This window comes from Sorex fumeus, unplaced genomic scaffold, assembly GCF_029834395.1.
Source record: "Sorex fumeus unplaced genomic scaffold, SorFum_2.1 ptg000013l, whole genome shotgun sequence".
NCBI classification, from domain to species: domain Eukaryota; kingdom Metazoa; phylum Chordata; class Mammalia; order Eulipotyphla; family Soricidae; genus Sorex; species Sorex fumeus.
In genome coordinates this window covers 31,602,824-31,627,953 of record NW_026606070.1, presented here as the reverse complement: position 1 = coordinate 31,627,953, position 25,130 = coordinate 31,602,824, and the positions used below count along the sequence as shown (strand labels likewise).

The window sequence follows — 25,130 nt, the reverse complement described above, 5'->3', positions numbered from 1 at the left end:
GCACTTCACATGAATTATTCTATTTAGCCTCATTATAATCCAGTTGAGTGGCGAACTATTATTCCTCATTTGAAATGTTAGTGTCTAGAGCACAGAGGAGGATTTAACCCAAACCTGACATGAGCAAAAGATTCAGTGGTGTAAGGATTTAAATGAACTGGTGAAGTTTTTCTCATTCCTTTCCTCCTTTCTGTAGTTTATCAAATAGCTAAGGATAACTTGAATCTGCACTTTTCCAATTGCATAGAAAATAAGGCTTCTTAAGAAGTTTGTGGTGGTTGAAGTTGTTTCTGTTCTTGACTCTTTCCAAGGACCGCTGGCTTAATCACCCTTTGGAAACAAGGTCTTCCAAAGGACACAAGCCTTTCACCAAGTCTCATCAGAGATCCTGGCACATCAAATAGTGAACTTCCAGAGAATCCTAAAAATATACTATCAAATTTTGTTCAAACCTGGGGGCTTAGTATTAACTTGTGAAACATCCTGGATCTAAACAATCTAGATTTAGATTTAAAAATCTAGATGTAGATGTATATTCTAAATCTAGATTTAGATTAAAATCTGAGATTCAGGCATACCCTGTACACCACGGAACAAAGCAAAGCCAGATAAAACAAGTTCCAGGCTGGCGAGAGAAAGGTGTTTAGAATGAATTAAAGGCCTGATCAAGTGTAAGGGAAGATCCCAAGAAATAACCATTCCCTTTTGGATTGAAGGAACATTGGAACAATAATCAGCAGTTTTCAGAAATGTGTGATTACAAAGTAGCATTGGTGTATTAAGCGCAGCACTGAAAGGTCATACTTTGATCTTTAAAAGTATGATCCTTGACAGTAAGCGACCAGTCCCATTTAACCACCTTATTATGGTTACCACTGAATTTTTTTTTTTTTTTGGTGCTTTTGGGCCACACTCAGTAATGCTCAGGGCTGCCTCGTGGTGGGCTCTGGGGACCCTATAGTGTTCTGGGAATCGAGCCTGGGTCGGCTGTGAGCCCAGGTTACCACTAATTTTAACCTTAGCTTTCCCAGACACGAGGTCTCTGGCTGTTGTTCAAAAAAAAAAAAAAAAAAAAGAACTGGTTCATTCGGGGATCGCGCTGCAGCCAGCTAAAGTGGAGGCGCCCACCAACCCTCACCCCAAAACCGGGGTCTCGAGTGCGAGTAAGGAAACAGGAGTACAGGAGTTTTCCTATAGGAGCGGCAGCGGGGGAGGAAGAGCGAGAAGCTCAGTGGCAGGTGACCAGGCTGCGGGTGGAGAGGGATGTCAGGGTCGCAACCCTCCGGGCAGGGCGGCTGGAGCCCCACGTGGGCGGGACGCCGCGGGCGTTGCTAGGATGCCGCCGCCCTGCGTCCCTAGCAACCGCGGGCCCACGTCAAAGTTTGTTTAATAATCGGGGGCTTATTTATGGCCGCGGCAGCCGGCGGCCGCAGGGAAGCCAGAGACTCACCGGGCAGCGGATGCGGCGCAGCGGCTGTGGCCCAGAGCACCTCCCCCCGGCTTCCCGCACCCTGCCCGGTCCAACCCCAGGGGGAGGATGGCAACAGCAACGCTCTGAGCCCACCTGGAAGATAACACCCTTCCCCCGCGCCACCAGCCCACCGTCTCGCAGAGGCCACCACCGCCTAGACCTCTCCGCGTCTCGATCTCCCGGAGTGGAGCGGAAAGCGAGCGATGGCGGAAACCTTGAGGAAACTGGTTTCTAACGGAACTTTGGGAATGCTGCAGGACAAGTTGGAGTCGTGGATGAGGGAGTATAATGTGAGTCACGCTAGCAGGGCCCCCCCACCGGGGGGTTATATAGGGGGGCTTCTGGGTCCTTGCACGGCCCCGGGAGGCGGTTGGACTCTAGGAGGATGACTTCTGGGTGGATTTCTTTGCAAAGGCGGCACGGTTAGGGCTTCTAACCCGCAGGCAGCACCCTGGGTGCGCGTGTCGCCGGGATCGACGGTGCCCTTTTCTCCGTGCGGCGCTAGGGGGCGCTGCGGCGGCACGGCCCCCCGGAAGAGAATGGCGGTAACCAAGGACGCTGAAGGCCCTAGCAACAGGAAAGAGCCGCATTCTTTACTGTGGATCTGATGGAACCCGCTATCTATTCTCCACTGTTTCCTTCCTCCAGCAACCCACCGTTCTACCCTTAACCCAACTACTATTTTACTACAATCGTGACGTTCCATCTGAGAAGTTAGTTTAGAACAGATCTTTATAAAAAAAAAAAGACACCCCGGGCGTTAAGTCCTGCGAGGATCACACGTCCGTGTTGTGGGGTTCACGTGTGTGCAGGTCATTACGGCACGTAGGCAGCTTCAACGCCTAGGCAGAAAGTCTACACCATGGCATTTGCAAGAAACCAATATTCTGCCATCAAACGCAGGAGCTCTCTGTGGGGTCCCCATTCTCCCCTCGGGTTCCCTGTCATTACTCCGCACCCAGAGAGCATAACATTCAGCCTCCCCGCTTTTATTTATTTCTTTCTTTCTTTCTTTCTTTCTTTCTTTCTTTCTTTATTTATTTTTGCTTTTAGGTCACACCGGGTGATGCACAGGGATTACTCCTGGCTCTGCATTCGGGAATTAACCCTGGCGGTGCTCAGGGGACCATAGGGGATGCTGGGAATCGAACCCAGGTCGGCCGTGTGCAAAGCAAATGCCCTACCCACTGTGCTATTGCTCCAGCCCCAGCCTCCCCGCTTTTAATAGAAGAATTCTACCATTAGAAAACAAGTGGAACAGTGAGGCAGAAGAGTGAGGGAATCCTGGATCAGTACCCCTAGCTTCTAATCCTGCTCTTTGTAGCGCTAATTGATGACTTGGGATAATTGATTCCTACCCCTCTGTGAAATGCAAGAAACTATTCTAGATGATACACCAAATTCTGGTCACGCACTTTAGTCAAAACCAGCTCATTTCTGGGACTGGAGCGGTAGCACAGCGGATAGGGTGTTTGCCTTGCAGGCAGCCTACGCGCGTTCCATTCCCAGAATCCCCTATAGTCCCCTGAGCACTGCCAGGAGTAATTCCTGAGCATCGCTAGGTGTGACCCAAAAAACAAAACAACAACAACAACAAAGAACCCCAGCTTGTTTCTTAAATCTTTGTGGTAAGAATAACGGCTGCTCTGGCTTTTGCCATTCACCTTTGAATCAGGACAGTTGGAGCAGAGAGAAAGCGCAAATGTATCTCTAGGTCTCTCCTTTACTTTCTTCCTAGTGTATGTATCCATGCCTTTGGCCTAGTTTTTAAGAACCAGCACTGATTATTCTTTCTCTATGAAAATTTCAGGAAAATTAAAAATGAAAAGCCTTGGGTAGCCTTATAGCCATCATTTATTTTTAACTGCTTTTCTCATTGGTTAAACAGTGCTATAGGATTTCAGGTTTCACGTGCCAGATGTGAAGTTGTAAAATGCACCACACCCACTGCCAAAGTTCTATTGCCATCCCACCATCAAACAGGTCCTCTTCCCCATGCCTCTCACCCCTTCTTCCCTCCAGTAAGCACTTTCATTTTTACCAAGCCCAGGAGTTTTGTTATTTTTTCTTTTGCAGTTACAGCACAATTAAAAGAGGCCTACTTTTACTTTATAAAATTTTATTTATTTTATTTTACTCTTTTATTTCCATAAAGTTGTTCGTGATTTATTTCATTCAATATTCCAGTGCCAGTCCCACCACCATTGCACCTTCCCATCATAATTATTTCCAACTTTCCCAACTATATCACAAGCCTACCCGTAGGGCCCTACTTTTAGTCTAGTCACTGAAGTTAGGAAGGCAGAAAAAAATCCTAATCCACGAATTCACCCTTAAAACTCTCTGGGGGTGGCGAGATATTACAAGGGGTAAAGCATTTATCGGGCACCTGTGGACCTATGTTGGATTCTGGCACCACAGGAGTGATCCCTGAGTGTAGAGCCAGGAGTAGGCTCTGAGTACTGTTGGGTGTGAACCCAACCCCACACCCTCAAAACAAAATGGAAACAAAACCTAGCTAGGGCAAGAAATATTTTTAATTGCCTTGTAGCCTGTAAAAACTATGAACTTCAGAAAGCATGTTCATTTTGGTACAAATACGCTCCCTGTAAGTTCTGAGAAGCACCCAGAATTTATTATATCTTCTATGTAAAAGTGCACATTCTCATTCCTCTGTTCTCACTACTCATTTCTACCTAGATTTCCCTTGCTGATTCTACTTCCCTTCTCCTTCCATGGAGAAACTGCACTCTGAGTTTTCCAAATGCTGAGGCTATTTCCTGGGCATCCTTTCTTGAGCTCCCTGACAACTGATTTCTCTGTGGCCATCCCTGTTTGTCTCTGGTACTCTTTGCTTTGTTGATTTCCTCCTCACTCACTTCTGTGGTTCCAGACATTAGAAATATCTTTCCTCTACATTCCCATTGCATCTTTTAGGTGTATGTGGTTAAATCTCACATCTTTTTTCCAGGCCTGAATTTATCCTAGTTTCTCTGATGATTATTAGTCGGACATTTTTAGTTGTGTTTTTCTCATCTCAAGGTCATATTGGTCTAAAACTGACCTTAGCCTCTCCCATGCCTCAATTGTGGACCTCATTACTTAACTCAATTCATCATTTCAGGACCCTTTCCACATCCTTTTCTTTTGAAACCCGTAGGCAGTGGGAAAGGAGTGGGATGCATTCCCCAGAGAGGAGACACATTTGAATTGTGTTGGGAAAGGTGGAGGATAGGAAACTTTAGGGAGAAAGGATGGGTCTGGGTGACAGGAAGTTATATAGATCCTCCTCTTCTCAACTTCCCAGTTAGTGAAAAGGGTAAAGAAATCTGAGTGTCTTTCAGGTTCATGTAAGATCATGATATCCCCAGACACCCCAATTTATCACGCAAATCTCTGTGGTTTTAGTGGTTAACCCTAAAAGTCATGTAATCTTTCTCGAACCGTATTTCACCTTCTAACTATTCCATGGAGATGTTGAGAAGAGAAGGGAAGACCTTACAGCATTAGCTATCTCCAGCGGTGCTCAACTCTAGGCTGAAACTCTCCTTCCTGGAGACAGTTTAGTTTCCACTCATGATGAGGAAAAGAGATGTTTCAAACAGGCTCACTTTATGCAGGCCAACACCAGAGAATAGGACTTGTCAAGGGCAGCTGAGTATGCTGTCATAACCATGGAGTGTATTCAAGGTGCCTTTGAGATGGTCCTAGTCTTGCTTTGTAACCTTGGTAAACTGAGGTAACATATGTCAAACATGTTCACATCCTTGAGGTGTTCCGGATTCTGCTTTACCAGATAACATGAGTTGGAATTGCTGCTTCTGTACTCTTCTGCAAGCTACCTGCAAATGCCCCAACCCTCATCCGATATTTATCTTTTTTTTTTTTTTGGCCACATCCAGCTGTGATCAGGGTTTACTCCTGGATCTATGCTCAGGGATAACTCCTGGCAGATGCAGGGAATTATATGGGGTTCCAGGGATTAAACCCCAGTGGGACTCATACAAAGTTGGCATCCTATCCACTGTACTATTGCTCTGGGCCCCAAGATTATTTTTCTTAAGGTAAAAAAAAATAATCCTCCAGGGCACTACAATCTAGAAACTTGATTCCCTAGTATATGAATGAAAAGGGGTCAGGGACACTTACTCTTTCATAACTCACCTTTGTGTCAGAGAAATCTATACTTAAAGGTGAAAACAGAATATTGAATATCAGCACGCGGAACCACACTGAAAGCAGATCTTGAAGGGTGTCTCCTTGGTGCTGGAAGAATCTTTGTGGTTGAGGGAGAGGCTGTCTCTCTCTGGGAGAGACTACAATCCTGAGTACAAAAGGTTGCTGTAGCTAGGACCAAAACAGGCTTTTTGACTGCCTTGGCTGTTCCTCCTTGGTCAATACACCTCTACATTCATGAGGATATTATGGAATTAGTACATTTACTTCCCTTCCCTTGCCACAATTACCTCGCTTCCAGAAACTCTCCTCTTGGCGTTCTCTGACTATCTTTAAAATCTCTGCTTGGTGTATGTGTAGTTTGGATTTCGGGCAGAACAGCAGGTTCTGTAAGGACAGGGAGAGGTGAGCAGGGTGGAGCAGAACCATCAGGGAAGCATAGCTGTTTGCCCTGGTCACTCCATGCATTTCCTTCCTACTGCCCGTCCAGTGCAAGGAGCACTTTCAGCCAGCGTGCTCCAGAAGAGGATGGAGCAGGCATCTGGGCAAAATGTAGCACACTAGGATGTTCTCTCTAACCTGAATGCCTCTGCTCTTGGGCTTCTTTCTCTGTCTAGCAAGGTGGGCCAGCCCCTGAAGTCTTGGATTGCATGGATTCCCTTTCAAATTAATGCCCAGCTCGATTACCATCTCTTCCATTTAACTTAAAGTTCTTTGTTTTGCTCCTCAGTGAATTCTGGAAGATGAATGGCAATCAGTAGGGTGCTTTTTATTTTTTTTTTAATCTCTTAGTTCAGGGTCTGACTGGCAATCGAGTAAGGAGCAATAATTGTTAGGTACTATTGCTAGTCATCATTATCCAAAGGCCCTATAGTACTCTTCAGCTGTCCTCAAATAGAATCATCCCTCTCACATCTCCTACCTCTTTCTAAACCTGCTCGCTTCCAGCTCAGGAAATTTCTTAGGTATGGAATCTGATAGGTATGATTGGGGCTAGGAAGAAATTTCAAGAGGACGCTCAGTGTCTCTCAGCCCAATTATTATAACCATCAGCTTCTTCATCAGATTCTCTCTGACCCAAACTGAGGTTTTCTCTTGCCAGAGTGATTTTTGTAAAATGCAAAACAAATCTACCTTACTCTGCTTGTACCATTAAAGTTTTCAATGATGGGGTAAAGTCCAGAAGTTTTCATGGGGCCAATAAAGTATCAGTACTTGGTCTCTGTACCCTGAACAGACAGTTTCTGACTTAATTCATCTTATGATTTTTGACTTTATGATGATGTGAAAGTGATACACAGTCACCTTCATCAGTCATCAGGTAATCAAGAGGATTAGTTGGTGCTGTCAAACTGAAGACAAATGTGAATAGGAGAGCCCACAGCAATTTTGGTGGGTTATTTGAAATATATTGCATTTTTTTATTGCAGTCACATCAGTTTATGTAACATAAAGTTCAGGTGTAACCATTATAATCTGACATCTGCATATGCCTCACTATGATGTCAACCCCAAAAGTCTTGTTTTCTTCCTTTACCATACAACTGACCCTTTCCCCTTCCCTTCTGGCTAATGCTATTTTTTTCTTACAGACTAAGAGGGGTTTTTTCTTTAGTTTGGTTTGGTTTAGTAATTTTTCACAGGTTAATAAAATGTCATGGTATTCATCTTGAGATTTGTACTTAGCATAGTAAGCATCAGTCTTCTTGTACTTAGCATTAAATTTAGCATCTGTCTTATTGTACTTAGCAAAAAACTCTCAGAGCCCATCTTTGTTGCTAAAAATTGCCAGGTTTCATCATTTTACACAACAGAGTCAGTCTTTGTGAATAGTTTTATGTCTTCTTTGCCTGTTTAATCTTTTAGGGGTATTTAGGTTGTTTCTCGATCTTGGCTATTGAAAATAATGCTTACATGGACACAGTGTGCAAATGAATATGTGTCTTTTTCAAATTATTATTATTGTTTTGTGAGGAGGGGCTGCACCCATTGGTGTTCACTTTTGGCTCTGTGCTCCGGGATCACTCCTGGCAGTGCTCAGGGACTATAGGGAGTGCCAGAGACCAAACCTAGTTTGACCGTGTGTTAGGTAAACACCCTACCTGCTGTATTATTGTTCCAGCCCCTACCAGCTATCCTTTTTAAATGGTGCCTTTGGTCATCTTCAGATAAAATCAAGTAGCTGACTCATAGAATTATTCTATTCTTATTTTTGTTGAGGAATCTTTGTACTGTTTTGCATAGTGGCTACACCAACTTGCACTCCCACCAATAGTATATGAGGGTTCCCTTTTCTTTACATTCTTCCCAACAGTCATTTCTTCCTGCCTTTTGGACCATTATGCCACACGGTGAAGCAATATCTCAGAAATGCATTTCCCACCTATATTATTTTCAATTTATGTTTATTGGGGAGTAACCCTGTTGTAAGTTGACAAAGGGCTCGAGTCCATTTTTTCTCTATCAGATGATTCATTGCTTCTTGCCTGGGTGCCTGCTGCTCCTTCTCTCTCTCCTCACCCTTCACCATTGCTCATTTGCTCTTGTACAACTCATTGTCCTCACAGAGCACTGAGTGAATTAGAAGGTAAATATTTAGTCCCCAGGTATCTCGGATTCTCCATTACATTTCCTCAACTGTAGAGCTAGCTCATTAGTAGCAGAAATTATCTTTTTCCCCCTACTGTTGGTTTGTTTCCTGAGCTGTCAGTCCAATCTCTTAACACATTTTAGGATCTCAATGATTTATGAACGAATAAACTTTGGGAAATCTGCTCTGGCAACAGGAAACAGCATGATTAGTTCAAATAATTTCTCTATTTGTGTAAGTACATGTTTATAGAATAATGTGATCCTTTTGCAAATAGAATATCTTGTGCAATGCCTTCTGTTAGTAGTCATAGCATGTAGTGACATGTCTTGGAAATGGGAGTTGCCTAAAGTAATATATTCTCTTTTGTTCTGTAAGTTGTGTGAACAAACACATTAGACAAACATTCTTTGGGGCACCAAGTTATACCTACAGGTCACAAGCAAGGCATAAGGGCATATACTGTTACAACTACATTATTCTTCTAATGTTGTTTTACCATCTCTGCTTTATCTCATGAGACTCACCACCTCCTAAATACAAGGAAACAGAGGATCATATTTAAAATGAAGAGAATTAAGGTTAGAGATGTGATTCAAGTGGTGATTTACATCTTTGTATGTTTGAAGTCCTGGTTTTGACCCCCAGCACTGCCTCTAAGCACACATGGGATCTATAAAAAATAAAAGAAACCAACAGCTAAAGAATCAGACTGAGCCAGGGTCTGCATTATTCCTTGTAAAATCTATGCATGCTGAAGGTGGGCTCTCTGGACAGCTCTATCTCACTGCCCACGTTCGATGCTCTAGAGCCGCTGTGTGTGGCCTGGATTAGGACGGCTGTTGGCCAAGGGCAGCTGAAGGGAGAAATAAGAGCCAGGATGGTTGGTCTTAGTTGCAGTTTATTCCAATCCTCTCTTCATTCACTCCTGTCTCCCCTATCCTCTCTCTCCAACTCCCTTATCTCTCCAGGCTGACACTGACCCCAGTCAGTTAGCCAAATCAACATAAGAAAGCCCACCAAATTCAAAGGGAACACCTCCTAGGATATTCCAAAGCCCTTCCCGACTGCCCAAGGGCAAAATATCCCTTAAGGTATTTTTCTCTTTTCCCTAGTCCAATAACTATCAACATCTCAATACTAGTTATTTTTGACACAGTAAGAGATAACATTAAGGCTTGTTGGGTAACTCTCCTGGGAACATCTAGCCACAGACTCAGACTACGATGCTCAGGCCAGATTAATCATTCCTAACCCTAGCAGGGTTCAAATCTAGTTATTACTTTTTGGATCATGACAGCATTTGTCCATGACCAAGCTCTTAATTTATAGTTAAGCATTATGGCACTTTGGCCAGGCCCATCTCGATGCCAGGATAGCACATAGTTTACCGCTTGCCCTGGTTCCATCCAGTTCCTTGTTGGGACCCTGCTATTGGGGTGCTAGGAAGAAAGCGCAGCTGAGGCTTAGGTGAGAGAACAGATGCCCAAGAGGGAAATATCACTGAGAGTCACATTACAAAAGCATGTCTTCTTGTGTACGTACAAAAAGGACATTGCTCTGAATAAACTATGCAAAGGACTTAGGGAGAAGAGAAAAACAATATTTACAAGTCAATAGAGCACAAAGTTACAAATAAACAGTGTTTCCAGAGGAATGGGAACACTGTGATGGGAGTAACCCAATAAATCTAAACTACCGGAGGTTATGCAGGAAGGACAAAACAGTGTTATCCTACAATTCCTGAACTCATTGTTGTTTTCACTACTGCACACCATCTTGTAGGTCTAACTCTTAAGGACCTCCTCTCCCTAAGGCATGGGATGTGCATTATTTTGATTTAATTCTTTTGCAAGACATTTTCCTTGTTTTTATGGGGTCAGAGCACACAGAATTGTAACAAATTTTGCATCATCAGGCCTTCTTAAATCCCAAATGCCTTCTCTGCTCAGTTAGTACAGAGCATGATCTAGCTAGAGAACAAAAGCTTGGAAGCCCCTAATTGAATTTCAGACAAATGTAAGCGTGGAGTGATAGCACGTTTGCCTTGCATGCAGCCCAGCCGACCTGGCTGACCCAAGTTCGATTCCTCTGCCCTTCTCGGAGCCCTGTAGGCAAGCTACTGAGAGTATCTCGCCCGCACAGCAAAACCTGGCAAACTACTCGTGACGTATTCAATATGCCAAACACAGTAACAAGTGTCACAATGGAGACGTTACTGGGCCCGCTCCAGTAAATCGAACAACGGAAGAACAGTGCAGTGCTACAGTGCATGAGTGAAACATTCAGAGAAATGAAACAGAGGCTGTGAATATCATGCTGTTAAATCACTCATTCATTTATTCATCCAATATTGTCTGCTCTCCTAACTCCCTTACTAGGTGCATGGACCTCTGGGCTATATTTTCTGTATTGGTCTATTGTATCCACAAGAATCCAGACTCTTTATACTATACTGAACTTAGGTTGAGCACCAGGACCAATAAAACAGATAAATCAAGAAATTTGGGATTTGTCATGGTGCTAGTTTTCTTTGCTAGCAAAGAAAATACCTGATCCAGGTGTAAGCCATTGTAAGCACCACTAGGTGTTTGTGTTTGGGCCTCAGTCAGCAGGCAGTGCTCAGGGCTACTCCTGGCTCTGTACTCAGGGATCATTCCTGGCAGTGCCTGGGGGACTGTATAAAGTGGCAGGAATTGAACCTTGACTGACTGCTTGCAAGGCAAGCACCCTGCCTGCTGTACTATCTTTCTTGTCCCTGAGATTTTTTTTTCCAGGTTTCCATTGAGAAAAGGGAGTCAGAGTTATTGGTATACAAAGCTAGTATTCCAATTTGCTGGACTGTCTCTCTAGTATACCGGAGAGATTGCACAGTGCATAAAGCAATTGTCTTGCATGCGCCAAAGAAAGAATGGAGACAGTGAGTCCATTGAGACAGAATGGAGACAGGCACTACATGGTCCCCTAAGTCCCAACAAGAGTAGTCCCTGAGCACGGATCCAGGTGTAAGCCAAGTATAAGCACCACTAGGTGTGGCCCCACACAAAACCAAAAACACAAGCAAACAACTTCCAAATTTCCCTGACTCAATAGCCATAAAGCTTTCTCAATTCTCCAAAAGTTCAATGCAAGTTTTTGGTGAGCAGCTTTCTAACTCTGCAGTTCCATACTCTTCTGACCAGAGGCTCATTTCTTTGGTGCTCTGCATTGGACTGCCTAGAGTGAGATAGAGGAGACTCACTGAAGAGCTATTCTTCTGGGTACTACAGAAGCAACACAGCTCACTATCCCTCCAGTTCCAGAGCTCGGCCGTACTTCCACGCACCCTGCCAGGTGAGGGTGGGAGGATGGTCCAGCTGTGTGCGCAGGAGGACCAGGCATGCATTTTGGTGAACATTCAGCCATTGCTCCCTCCTGGGGCATCCCAGAGGCAGGAAGAATCTGTACAAAGAGAGGCTCCATTTCCTGCAGTGTACCCTGGAGTCAGGAATTGCATAGATCATGTCTCTTCTCTTGGTTTTGCAGAACAACTCATGCGACGTAAATCTGAACACGTGTCTGGAATTCATTGAACAAATTGCCAGAGTCCAGGGACAGTTCTTCAAGATCCTCTCAGAATCAGCCCAAGAAGGTGAGGAAGCCTCGTCCAGGCTCTTCCATCCTGTGTGCCCTTTTCCTTGATTTTGGTATCTGGTCTCACTCTTGGCAGAGCTTGGGATGTGATGCGGGGAATCAAACCTGTGTGAGGCAAGCACGTCTTTAACAAATGTATTATTGCTCTTGCCATCACCTCTTTTACTGTGGTGCTTTTCTGTGCACCCTTACTGAGGTGGAGAGGGCAGATTTCTCTCCCTGGTCTGATTTGTGGATTCTTCTAGGAGGACACTTTGACGGCATGGAAGTTATCAAATCACGTCTTTTGCCTTGGCTGGAGACATCTTTTAATTCTGCCACGGCAGGGAAATCGGTTGACATCATGCTCCCCTCTCTACAGGTAGGGACACTAAAGGCACCCCTACCCCCTTTGACTTGCAGCCCACTTCCTAAGTGCTGGACACACAAACCATACCTAAGACACAGTTCATGCATCTGGTGAGCGGTTCCACTCCACTCAGGGAATTGGAACATGGAAAACTGTTGAAAGTGATAATAATGGATTGGGTTTTCTCTCAAGATAGACCTGTCTTCAAATCTTAGCCTGGTCTACTTGGTAGTGGGGTGACTTGACATAACAGCCAATGCTTTCTCTCTGGGACATTGCCTCCATGTCCTCTGGGACCTGGCATGAGGTGGGCATAATTTTTTTTTATTGTTTTCTTTTGTTTTGAGGTCATCCCAGCAGTGTTCAGAATTTTCTTCTGGTTCTGTGCCCAAAGATCATTCCTGGTGGGGGTTGGTGGACTTTATAAGGTGCCAGGGATCAAACCTAGGTTAGCCACTTGCAAGGCAAACACTCTACCTGTTGCTCTGTTGCTCTGACCCCAGTTGCCTAACTTTTAAGTGACACATAGAAGTCATCTGGACAGGTAGGGTACCCTGAATGGGGATTCAGAAGAGAAAGAGTTCCTCAGGTGGGGGAAAGTTCAGTATGCTGAAAAATTAAATAAATGAATGGGAAACTTCCAAGATCAGAGGAAAACTTAGTTTCTGGTAGAAAGAAAGTGTGTTACAATTTCGGTCAAAGTTGGTGGTTTCAATAGGACAGTGTTTACTTTTCTAGGAGAGGAAGGGTAAGAGAATACAAACCTTCCTTATGGCACTGTATCATTATTTCTGAGCATGCAAAACCTTGGGTAGGCAGTCGCCTTAATTTTTAAGGCTTGTGTTGATGTACTTAAGTTCCTTCTGAAATAAAAGCAAACTTTTCTAATTAAGGGGACCATGGGAGATGGTTAAGTATCACTGAATTATACTCCATTTCTTATGGCCCTGGGTAGGTTGATATAATTTTTTTTATGTCTAAGTTTCTTCATATACTGAGTGGGAATGATGCTTTTAATGACCTAAGGTTCCTGTAAAACTTAGAGGTGATTGTTATGTGAAACAATTTAGCTTGTCACTTGTCGTGAAGCAAAATTTTGCTACTGACCTCTACAGCATAGGTCTAGATATAGAAATATAGGATGATATTTCAATATCTTTATAAATATTGAGATATAGTTTAACAATGGTGGAAACCATAGGACACTAAATTAATTTTTGTGGGTGGGGGCACACCAGATAGTGCTTAGGGCTAATTCAGGGATCAGCAGTCAGGAAATCACTCCTGGTGGTGCTTCAGGAACTGTATGGGGTTCCGGGGATGGAACCTGGGTCAGCTGTGTGCAAAGCAAACACCCTGTTGTGCTATTGCTCTGGTCCCAGGGCACTGAATTTTGATCGATGCAGGCATCCTTGTAACTTATAGGAAAGGTCAGAAAACATTTCCCTGCAACAATGCATTTTCTGGTTCTACTTCCATTCACCTTCCAGGTATCTCTTGAGATCAGTTTTCCCAATACAACTTCAGGTAAATGAAATCACTTAGGATGTGTTCTTTTGTACTTGGCTTCTTTAGCCCAACACAGTGTTTTTGCAGTCTGCCCTTGTTATGATTTTTATTCAGGCTCTTTTTCTGGGATTTTTGTATCAATCCAGGACTCATTTGAGAAGGAGAGACGAGAGTCTGTTCTTCGTGAGCAAGATTTTAGACAATTAGATTCTGACTTGAACTCAACTCGTTCTCAGCTCAACCAGGTTCAAGACGAGTAAGAGGAATGCAAGTTATCTTTTTCTAAAAAGAATTGTTAGTTCGTAATGTAATGTCTTATATTTGAGGGAATAATAATGACTCATAAAATGTATATACTTTCAAATAAGTGATTTGATATATGGGGTAAGAGATGAGGGAGAGAATGAGGAAAAGGGTGAAAGAGGAGAGAGTTAGGAGTCACTATATTTAGATTTGGAAATGATATATAAATATTATGACCCCTAGAATCCTGAGCACCTTAACTCCATTTCTAGAGTTTCATCTTCTCCATACACCCATCAATACCCCATACACCTATCAATACCCATAGTGAAGAACAGAGGAAGAGGGCTACATAAAAATTTTCCTTTTGAAAGGAAAACAATAAGGGATGCAGATGGGAAGGGTTAAGCAGGGTTATAGATGAGCTCAAGAGAAAAATTTAGGCAGAACAAGCAAAAGTTGTATGGAATAGGCTGTTTGTGACTGCCAGAGAGACTCATGTAGGGGATATATGCACCTGACCAAGAGAGTCCAACTCCATAAAGAATGAACAGTTGCATTTGGGGGAATGGCTACTAAGTAGAAAGGTATATTAAAAAAGCTAAGCATTGCCATTCATCAATAGACAGCAGCTGGTATATTCTTTTTTTTTTTTTTTTTGCTTTTTGGGTCACACCCAGCCGATGCTCAGGGGTTATTCCTGGTCTGCACTCAGAAATCACTCCTGGCGGTGCTTGGGGGACCATATGGGATGCTGGGAATCGAACCCGGGTTGGCCGCATGCAAGGGAAACACCCTGCCTGCTCTGCTATTACTCTAGCCCCAGCTGATATATTCTTTATGTAGAAATGGGGAGAGTAAACTCAAGTGATCATCACTAAAAATAACCTTTGAATTTGTATTTAACAAAGATAGATAAATGGGAATAAACTGCATTCAGTATCCCTTGCCATCAGTAAGGAATTTGGATGATCCAGCATTGCCCCCATCTCTGACATGTGTAAGACAGCTAGAAATTCTTTTTTGAACCTAGTTAAGGCAAGAGATGGAAGGAGGTGTGGCCTTCTGCCTAGTTTTCTGAAGATATTTCCTATAAAGGGAACCATCTCTACTGATTTCATTTCATGATGATCCAAGTAGAACACATTTTCTCCTCAGTGTGCACCTGACAAACAACAGCATAAAGATGAACACCACCTGTTAGCTCATCTCTGTGAACATTTTAGTATATCCCAGGCCAGATGTTTGTATGTGTGTGTGTCCCCACACACATATCCATAGTTACCCCCGTCCATTCGTTCATTTTCACAGTGGGAGTTGTTATCAGGGCAGTTTTATAGCTGTAGTAGAAAACAGTTACCAAACACATTCTGCAAACAGTATTTCCTTTGAATTTCTGCAACTGATTTTAATTCAGGTTAGCTGATTCGGAGTGCAGTGAGGCAGATCCTTAAAGTTGAAATCTCTTTGTAGGTTTGTTTTGGTTCCTTCAAGGTAGTTAGTTATTTCTAAGTTGGTTACAAACGATTTTTGGCCCTCTTCAAGGGCTCACTGTCTCCATTCTTCCTTTGATTGGCATCTAGGGAAGAATAATGCTTGCATGATCTCTTGGCACTGAAAGAGAAGGGCTTTGGATGTTATCCTCTGGACTCTTGCTGACCTCAGTTCTACCTGGACACTAGGGTCCTGTACTGATGGGTGCTGAGTTTTGGTTCTTCTGGGAAGATCTCTTGGGCATTCACTGGCAGCTGCTGATATTGACCAGGCCCCTTTATAAAACTTTGCTGGTTTCTGACTTCTTTTAGCACAATGTGGAGTCAAGAATTCTTTCCTATTGTCCTGTAGGTACCCATAAATATGACACCCTCCTCAACCCATCCCCACCTCAGACTATTTATGAACACACGCTTTAAAAGCAACTCCCTTGACATTGGGTAGGAGGGAAGAGTTACAGAATGCTCTGAGAGATGTGTTCAATGGAATGCATAGATGTGACATAGATGCATTTATCTTTATTGTGGTGGTTTCCCAAACATACAAAAAAATTTTATCAAAAAAATAAAATAAACCCCTTACTTTGCAATAACTGTAAACACAGAAAAGCTGCAAGAATACTCCTAAGCACACCCTTTTATGTCCTTTCTACCCTTTCACACAAATCTCAAATGTTGCCTTTTCCTCAATATTATGGTGGACACAGCTCTCTCACTCTGCCTACTTATCTCTAAAACCAGAGTGTCACCTACTGTACAATTAAGGAACTTCACTCCCTCTAAACCTATAGAAACCAGATTCCAATTTAATGCTGAGTAAGGACAGTTCTTATCATGTGTGACAGATCTTACACAAGAGGAGACCATTGGTGTGTATGCTTGGCTTTCACTGTCAGTCTTGTTCTCGTTTTCTCTTTTCAATCTGTTTGGTTCTCTGCTTGGATATACCACCTAAACATCTCCTACATTTGTTCCTTCCCCCGTGCAACCTTTTATTACCATTGTCCAGTTCAGTTTGACAATATTTAACCAGCTAGATGCCTTCCAAATGACTTCTTTGCTTCCATTCACTCTTGCTTGCTTACAATCCAATTTCCACATAGCAAATATAGTTATGTTATGCTATCAAGTCACTCTCCCGGCTTGAAAACTCAGTGTCTTTCTTTATATTGGGGTAAGGGAGGGGAATTGAAACTCCACATCACAGCCTTGTGTGATGTAGCCTGACTCTTGTCTCCAGCTCAAACCGGTTTCTCCTCATCTAGTCAAAATCTATTTGTACTTTGTTATGGCAAAGGAACAGAGGAGTCTTCTACTGTCCTTGTTGAAGGGCTGGTTCTTTGTTATCCTTTCTTTCAACTTGGGAGTGATTTCCCTAGAAAGCTCCCTGCTCTTCTCCTTTAATCTCCTTTTGTAATGCTACAAAAGAAGCACTTACTACAATTTCAAACATAAAAAGAATTTATATATTTATGTTAGGACTCCTAACAAAGGGTTACTCCCTTGTATTGCCATGATAAAACCCTTATATCTCTAGCATTTGCCACCATGCCTGGCACAGAGTAAATTGACTCAATGAACAAAAAAAAAATTAAAGAAAATATGTTAAGGTTAAGATAATGCTGAAAATAATGTTTGACATGAAATACTCTCATTTCTTCTCTCTCTATATTATGCCAGGGTACCCAATTAGCAGAATGTTTGCTTCTGTGTTCATGTTCTTACATATCTTGAGAGAGAAAATACCTTGTTCCTATTTATATACTGTCTCCTTTCTTGGTACTTTTTATTCAGTTTTGACAGTTTTCTCTTGATAAAAAAGTTTATTTTCCTATATATGCTTTAAGGAGCAATAATATTCACATTTTCCTGTCCATCTCCTGTAGCCCTACTGTGATGCTATTGTTACTTTGCTTTAGGCTTTCAGAGTCCCACTCATTCATCTTCCCCCCTGCTCCAATTTATTGTGACAAAACATGTTTGTACGTGCTAGGATAAAGTGGATAACAAGATAGAATCTTTTCCTTCATATTACTCATGGTGTGTTTGTAAAGAGATGATGTCTTATTGATAGATTGATGGTGAAGCGTTGGGAGTGCTGGAGCAGAAGAGAGACACTTGGAGATTCTGGTGCAGGATGGGTAGATGTGAGCTAGAGGAGTAGGTGGGCTGGAATTGTGGTAACTCCTCTTTTGTGTATTTTCTGATTGGTGTGGATCTGAAGATTAGAAGTCTGCATCTCTGTCTAGGGAGAGGGCAGAGACCAGAGCCTGGTCTTCCCTATTTACATTTGAGGGCAAGGCAGAAGACTGGTGTGAGTTTCTAAAGCAATTGCTCACTCTCAGACTCAGCATCACAGTGATGAAAGTAGGCTGCTGGGGCCAGGGCAGAAGGATCTGAAAAGTGAGGATGCCTTTGACCCCCACCCCAGGATCTCTCCCTGCATCAGAACAACTTAAGAAGAGCTATTGGTGTTCATCCAGGGTAATCTTTCACACTGCCATTTTTTTTTTCAAATTCAGAGAGAATTAGAAAACAGTATTATTTACCCTATTTAACTGCATAATGGTCACATTTCCCCCTCTTCCCCCACCTTAGTTAATAAAACTGGTTTACAACCCTTTCTAAAAGCTTCACAATGGTCACACCTCACTTTTTTTTTTTTGAAAAACAGTTTGGCAAAAATCTGCAATGGTCATGTAATAAAATATGCTATTTTGATTGTGTATAGGCAAGAGAGTCCTTGATATTGACAAAGCCTTGAGCTATGGTGAAAATTAAGGAAAATCATGCTTAGTAAGTGGCGGAAGAGATCTGAAGACACAAAATAGTTGGTAGCTAAGTGTAATGGTGGAGGATTTCCTTTATTTACTTTTATTTAAGAAGTTTGGGGAAATGAAGTCAAATATAGATCGACAGGGCAAAGTTAAAGAGAATAGGTTTTATTCTGTTGCCCACAAATGGAGTTTTCATAGAAAGAGACAGCCTGGGAATTTGGTGTAATTATTGAAGGTGAATTTGAAGGGGAGAGAAGAATGACCAAGTCTTAATTTCTAAAACATTGCAAGATTAACAACTATTAATAGTCCTTTAAGTGGGTATTACTCTGTACTGTCTTTGTGTTTGACATAGAGAAAGGATACTGGCATAAATTGTATACAAGTGCACCATAATATTTTCAATATCATCTGATTGGATGCAGACTTCTTATAATTCGACCTTGTTTATGTTGCATTTATGTATTATGTCAAAAGTTGTTGAGAACCTATGTCTTGATTTAGAAAGTATGCCAATTCTGGAAAATCTCTTTCGTTACTGATTTCTCTTACAGTATGTCTGCAACTGAAAAGACTCTTGAAGACAACAAGGACAGATCGTCCATATCCATTATGGCTGCAGAGGAGGAAATAAATCAGCTAAGAAAGCAGTAAGAAATATGACAGGATAATTGCAGCCTGCTGATTAATCTCTAAGTTTAGCTCTCCATTACAATATGAAAGGTTCTTTTTTTTGCTATCCAAGATAAAAGGCAGAAATATTTTTATTAATGATGTCTATGTCTTTCTTACTACAAAAACATGACCTATTAACATTTCCTAGATACAAAGAACCTAAAATTTTCTCATAATTCCAGATTCAGTTCCTCTTACTATTTCATAATTTCTTCCAATTAATGAGTCAAAACTACAAACTAAATCTTAAACGCACAACTTTGGAAGACATTATGTTTTATTTAAATAGTTTGTTTTTAAGATAAACATACCATGATTTAGTTTCATGATTTAGTTTCTCTTGTTTCATCACTTTTAGGTATTTCTTAGTATTGGATATTTGACACTCATTTTTCAACATTGGAAATAATACTGTGCTCATTTTGGTGGCAAATCTTAGTTTACATATCAGATTACTCAAAAATTTCAGTTTACATATCAGATTACTCTAAAAACTTTCTATAGGGGAAAACAACCCACCAATCTCTTATTATTCCTTATTTTCCCTATATACTAGGTTGTGCTCATGACTTACTCCTGCCTCTGCACAGGAATAATTCCTGGTAGGGCTCAGGGGACCACATGGGGTGCCGGGGGTTGAACCCTCAGCTATGTGAAAGACACGCGCCTTAATCCCTGTACTGTTTCTCCAATAGTTATTCCTTTCTTGATCTTAATTTTGAATCCCTCCCTAAAATAGTAATGGGAATTGGACTAAAACATAAATATTTCTAAATTGTAAACATATAAATATACCTAGAGACACAAGCATCTTTCTGCCCGCTTCCCATGTTTACCGGTTGTCATTTCTTCAGGAACACCCATACATTTTAGCTGGGAGAACTGCTCCACTTTCTATTTGATGTTTCCTTTGTCATCACTTTAATCTCTTACTTCCTATTTGCTATATCTTCTCAGATTCTTTGATTATATTGATTTCCTGTAGCACCAATCTCATTCTTCACTGTTCCTAGTGAGTGCAGCTTTGAATGTGGTGGTTGCATTTTTAGCCTTCCTATGTTCTTGAAAAGATCCAGTCCTTTCCCTTTTATCCTATATTATTTGTCATTTTCATCCCTGAGTATCTTCTTATGAGTTTTACTAGTATTTAATGATGGCCAGACCTCTGTATTTTAATGATGCTAATATTTCAAAACCTTTATTTCTGTAATAGTAGGCTCATAAGCCTAGACTTCCTCCTAGCATTGTGGGTGTTAGTCCATTTCCATAGGATTGTCTCCTTCAGTGTCTAGCTGTTTCAAAAAACTTGAGCTAGTGAGATGAGACAGTATCTGAGCAGTTTGGAAGGTAGCTTTTGGAGGTCAGCGCTTGCAGAGTTTGGTGTAGTTCAGCTCAGTCTGATATGGGACAGTGGGACTGAAGCTCACTCTGCTCTGCTAAAGTATCAGCCCGAGTGTCTGATCTTTTACCCCTTTATCTGAACAAGCTGCAGAAATGAAGCGCACCTCAACCCTAGCAATTCGGCCCTTGATTCATCTGTGCTTGTTCCTCTAAATTTCTATCAGCTTTTCCCAAGTAATGATGGCATACTCAGTGGAATAACTGCTGTTATTAAATACTTTAAGTGTTGCTTATTTCTTCATTCTTTCTCTTTCTCATCATAACTTTTTTTTGAATTTCCCTGTTCAGGCTAAAATCTCTTCAAGCCCAGGAAGAGGCACGTCATAGAAGCAGCATTGACCAGCGAAACTCGGAATTTAGGCGCTCAGAAATACCTCGGGAGTCAGAATTGAGGTTCTCAGAAAAGCGGGCTCCAGACAATAGACTCCTGGAGAGAAGGAGAACCACGATTGATTCGTCCACTAGTGAGAGGCCATCCATTGTGGATCAGCAGAACTCGGGCATATCCGATTATGAGAAGCAGGTCCGGAACTTGAAGGACGAGATAGCTGTTTTATCTGCTGAGAAAACGTCACTCCAAGGAAGGTCTGACCTATTTTATAGAGCATTCCATTTTAAACTCTCTTGGTTGAATGATTATATATATTTTTTGGTTTTGGATAGGAAAGGAGAGGAGATAAAATGATATCCTGATCCCCAATCAACCATATTCATAGTTTTGAATGGTAAAAGAGGTTGCTTTCTGTCACTTGCAACCTTCCAGCAAGAGGAAACACTTTCTGGATTGTGAACACCAATGCATGCACTGATTTGGGGCTGATGTTGGGGTGTTTTGGTTTGATTTGGTGGCGAATGTATATTTATTTTATTGAATCACCACGCAGTTACAAAGGTGTTCAGGATTGGGTTTCAGTCAGACAGTGTTCCAATGCCCATCCTTCTGCCAGAGTACATTTCCCACCACCAATGTCCCCAGTTTCCCTCCTGCCACCTCCACCTGCAGCCTGCCTATATGGCAGACACCTCTCTCTATCTGTCTCTCTTTCTCTCTCTTTCTTTCTCTCTCTCCTTTTAGGTGTTGTGGTTTGCAATACAGGAATTAAAAGGTGATCATGTTAAGGTCTTAAGGCATGAAGTGGAGAGGAAGGGGAGTTCTTAGATGGAAAGAAAACAGTGAGGAATGGGTTTGGATTGCAGTAGGTGCCTTCTTGTTGAATGATCTATAAGACGAAGGTCCTTTTCTTTCCAGGGATGATGTCATCCTACTGTAGGTGATCTTTGTGCTAGATCTTCCTTTGTTGGATGGAGAGTGTACATTTGGTTAGAATTCTAACACTGTCCCTTTCTAATTATGGGCAGAGCATGAAGACAGATTATTCAGTGTATTTCATCATTGCTGCTGCTGACTTGGGGGCCAGAGAAGTACTTAGAGACTATTTCTGGTTATGTGCTTAGAAGTAGGTCCTGTTGTTGCTCAGGAACCATTTGTAGTTCTGGGCATTGATCTAAGGTCAGCAAGACAAGTGTTTGAACTCCTGTGTCTCACTCTGCCCTCAGTGAGGCAAAGCAGCCGGGTTTCCTTTGGAGTTCACATTTCTCCTCCTCTTTCCAGTTTCTCCATAAGTTGGGATCCTCTCTGGCATGCTCCTGAATCCTACCCTGACTCACTGCTGTCCACACCCATCTTTTCCCAGATGTCACCTTAGCCCTTCATTTGAGGAAATCACTCCCCCGGGGTTGTGCTGCTGTCAGCTTGTTCTAACTCCCAAGAACTCACGCTGTGAGTCTCTGTCCCCTGTGGAATCAGAGGTGTCACACTGAGAGTGATATCTGGGCATGCCATCGAACCAGAGAAACCTTGAAAATGAGGGTTTTTCCTTACCCCTTTCCTCTTCAGAGAGTTTGCTTTGCCCTTCCTTGGCCCCAGAGCTTCTTCTATAAAACTCCCCCTTTCCTTTTGGGTTAGCTCATCTGGTCACTCTGGACTTTGCACTGGTCACAACGCTTTCCCATGGAGAAAAAGCTCACAAATGAACGAGCTCATCCCGTCTTCCAAATCCCACTCTCAGACAGGACAGAGATATTATAGAGATATTATATTAAACAGACTCTCGGACAGGAGACAGGAAGTGCCCTGGTATGAAAAAGCAGTGCTGGGGACCAGAACAAAGATCCTCTTTCTCCTTTTTTCAACGTGCATTCATTCCATCTTATACCTGGGTGCTGGTCCTCCGCGGCTGGGGGGTTCCTTCTCTACATCCGTCTCTCGCTGGCTGGCTCTGTGGCTGTGGCGTACTTGCTGAGTTTTCCTGAGTTTTCATTTATTTCCTCATCTGTAAAAGCGCGCTGGAATTTCTGCGACCGCTGAAAAGGTGCCCCGAGATGCCCAGTGCGTTGGAATTGCTTTAGACCTGCCAATCCAGGATTGCATCTCAGGAATCTCGTTTCTTGGCTGGGGAGCATCTCTGAGCCCATCTCAGACGAGGGGGACCCGCTGGGTCTCTCCTCCAGACCCGCGGGTGGGGAGGAGGGAGCTCCCCTCTGGGGTTCCCGGGGCGTGACTCGAGCCTGAGCGCCTCCCGGCCCGACCCTTGCCTCGCAGGCCCATCAGGAGCCGCTCCCCCAGCCCCTCTGCGCGCCCCAGCCGCCCGGACACCACCAGGCGCACCCGGCCCGTGAGCCAGAGCCGCAGCCGGCGCGAGAGCATGAGCCGCAGCCGGCCCGTGAGCCAGAGCCGCAGTCGGCGGGAGAGCCTGAGCCGCAGCCGCAGCCGCCACCGGCCCGAGAGCCGCAGCCAGAGCCGCCACGACCGCGTGGACCGCGTGGACGAGACCCGCAGCCCGAGCCAGAGCCCCGAGCGCAGCCGCAGCCGCTCGTGCAGCCCCGGCGGCAGCCGCTCCCGCAGCCGGCCCGAGAGCCCGTCGGCGCTGGCCGCGCAGACCCGGAGCCCGTCCCCGAGCCGCGCCAAGGGCTCGAGCGTGGCGCGCAAGGCCGCGCTCCTGTCCCGCTTCAGCGACGCCTACTCGCAGGCGCGCCTGGACGCGCAGTGCCTGCTGCGGCGCTGCATCGACAAGGCCGAGACGGTGCAGCGCATCATCTACATCGCCACCGTGGTAGGTGCCCGCCCCCGGGCCCGGGGCGGGGGGCGAGGCAGGAGCGCGTAGGGACTCCGGGGTCCCCCCCCCCCCCTCGCTCTTTCCCTTCCCTTCCCTTCCCTTCCCTTCCCTTCCCTTCCCTTCCCTTCCCTTCCCTTCCCTTCCCTTCCCTTCCCTTCCCTTCCCTTCCCTTCCCTTCCCTCCCCTCCCCTCCCCTCCCCTCCCCTCCCCTCCCCTCCCCTCCCCTCCCCTCGCCTGTCCTCCCCTCCCCTCGCCTGTCCTCCCCTCCCCTGTCCTCCCCTGTCCTCCCCTCCCCTCCCTTCCCTTCTCCCCTTCCCTCTGTTCCATCCCTTGCCTTCCTTTCCCTTCTCCCCTCAACCCTCCCGTCATTCCTCATCCCTCATCCCTCCTTTCCCTTCTCTTCCCTTCCTTTCTCTCCCCTCTTCGGCGCTCCCACCCCCTCCTTTCCTTTCTCCTTCCTTCCCTTCAATAACTAAAACATTTATTGACCAGACAGCAGGTGAAGTACCCATACCTGTAGGACTGTAAATACTTGTGTCTATACTAAGTGGGTATGGATGGAATTTTCAAATACAGGCTCTTGTACCCTGGTCGATCTGTTGCTATCAGATCAATGGCCGTCTGTTTCCATCTGTCAGCAGGGGGAAAGTGTATGTGCTTGTTTATTGACGCAATTAGTAAAACTGCCACTCTTCAGCAACTTGAATGCGCCAGGTTGAACAGTGCTCATATGTTTCAGACTCAAAGCCTCGAGTCTGAAACAGATACACTTGTTCTATGGGAGCAACATAGGGTCTGTTAAGGGTCTGTTAAGAGACAGTTGATTATAAAACCAAACCTTATTATAAGCTGAATTATCTGTGACCGAATGTTTCCTGTGTTCATTTATTTCAAGCTGAGTCCGCAGAGTATGACCTGTGGGCCTTGTCTGGTCTCACTAGTCTGTATTTCAAGAAGAAATACCACCTAAGGGTTGAGAACAGGACAACAGAACAGTTGGGGACCAGAATCCAGAATGCTGGAGCCCCTGAGATGGAGTGCCGCCCCTGGGCAGGTGTCCTAGCAGAATTTCCCCTGCAGGAAGCGCTTTACATATGTTTGTGTTCAATCAAACCCATGCTTATACTTATGTTCAACCAAACCCATGTTAATCCCTGTCCCCAGACCCTTATGGAGCTTGGTCCCTCTTTTCCTATATATAGAAGCTCTGTATGATCCCAATTAAAATGTTGCTGGCCACCAGCCTGTAGCCTGTCCCATCCATCAGCCTGGGGAATGTATATTGATCCCAAATGCACCAGGCCACCAGGGGACAGTGACACATTTTTCAAGGGTTGGGGGAAAATAGTGACAGGTACAGTTATGTGATCTGTGTTATTTACTATCTGGGCCTTTGTAGAAGAGCACTTGACAATCCCTGGTTTATATAGTTAAGAATTGCTTACTGTGTTGGTTCAAGCTTGTAGCATGAAGCCATGACTGTAATGTAAAGCTCAGTTTTTTCAGGACACATTCCATAACAGGCATGCAATAGTTGAGTATGCAAAACATTTAAGTTCCTCCCGTTGTTCATCAGTTTGCTCGAGTGGGCACCAGTAATGTCTCCATTGTGAGACTTGTTACTGTTTTTGGCATATCAAGTACGCACGGGGAGCTTGCCAGGCTCTGCAGTGAGGATGGGATACTCTCAGTAGCTT

At 43.9% G+C, this 25,130-nt stretch overlaps 1 protein-coding gene across 1 annotated transcript in view; it reads left to right on the top strand.

Annotated features, from left to right (window-relative positions):
* Nucleotides 1-1,330: 1,330 nt before the first annotated feature.
* The window catches only part of SPATA18 (spermatogenesis associated 18), a 34,843-nt gene continuing 11,043 nt past the window's right edge, over nt 1,331-25,130 (top strand). Inside the window, exons 1-9 of the mRNA XM_056111431.1 lie at nt 1,331-1,761; nt 11,763-11,868; nt 12,116-12,231; nt 13,875-13,984; nt 18,796-18,891; nt 20,606-20,698; nt 20,741-20,902; nt 22,920-22,952; nt 23,181-23,430. Of these exons, the coding sequence (XP_055967406.1) occupies nt 1,675-1,761; nt 11,763-11,868; nt 12,116-12,231; nt 13,875-13,984; nt 18,796-18,891; nt 20,606-20,698; nt 20,741-20,902; nt 22,920-22,952; nt 23,181-23,430 (1,053 nt within the window). The 5' untranslated portion in view covers nt 1,331-1,674. The remainder of the gene's footprint in view (nt 1,762-11,762; nt 11,869-12,115; nt 12,232-13,874; nt 13,985-18,795; nt 18,892-20,605; nt 20,699-20,740; nt 20,903-22,919; nt 22,953-23,180; nt 23,431-25,130) is intronic.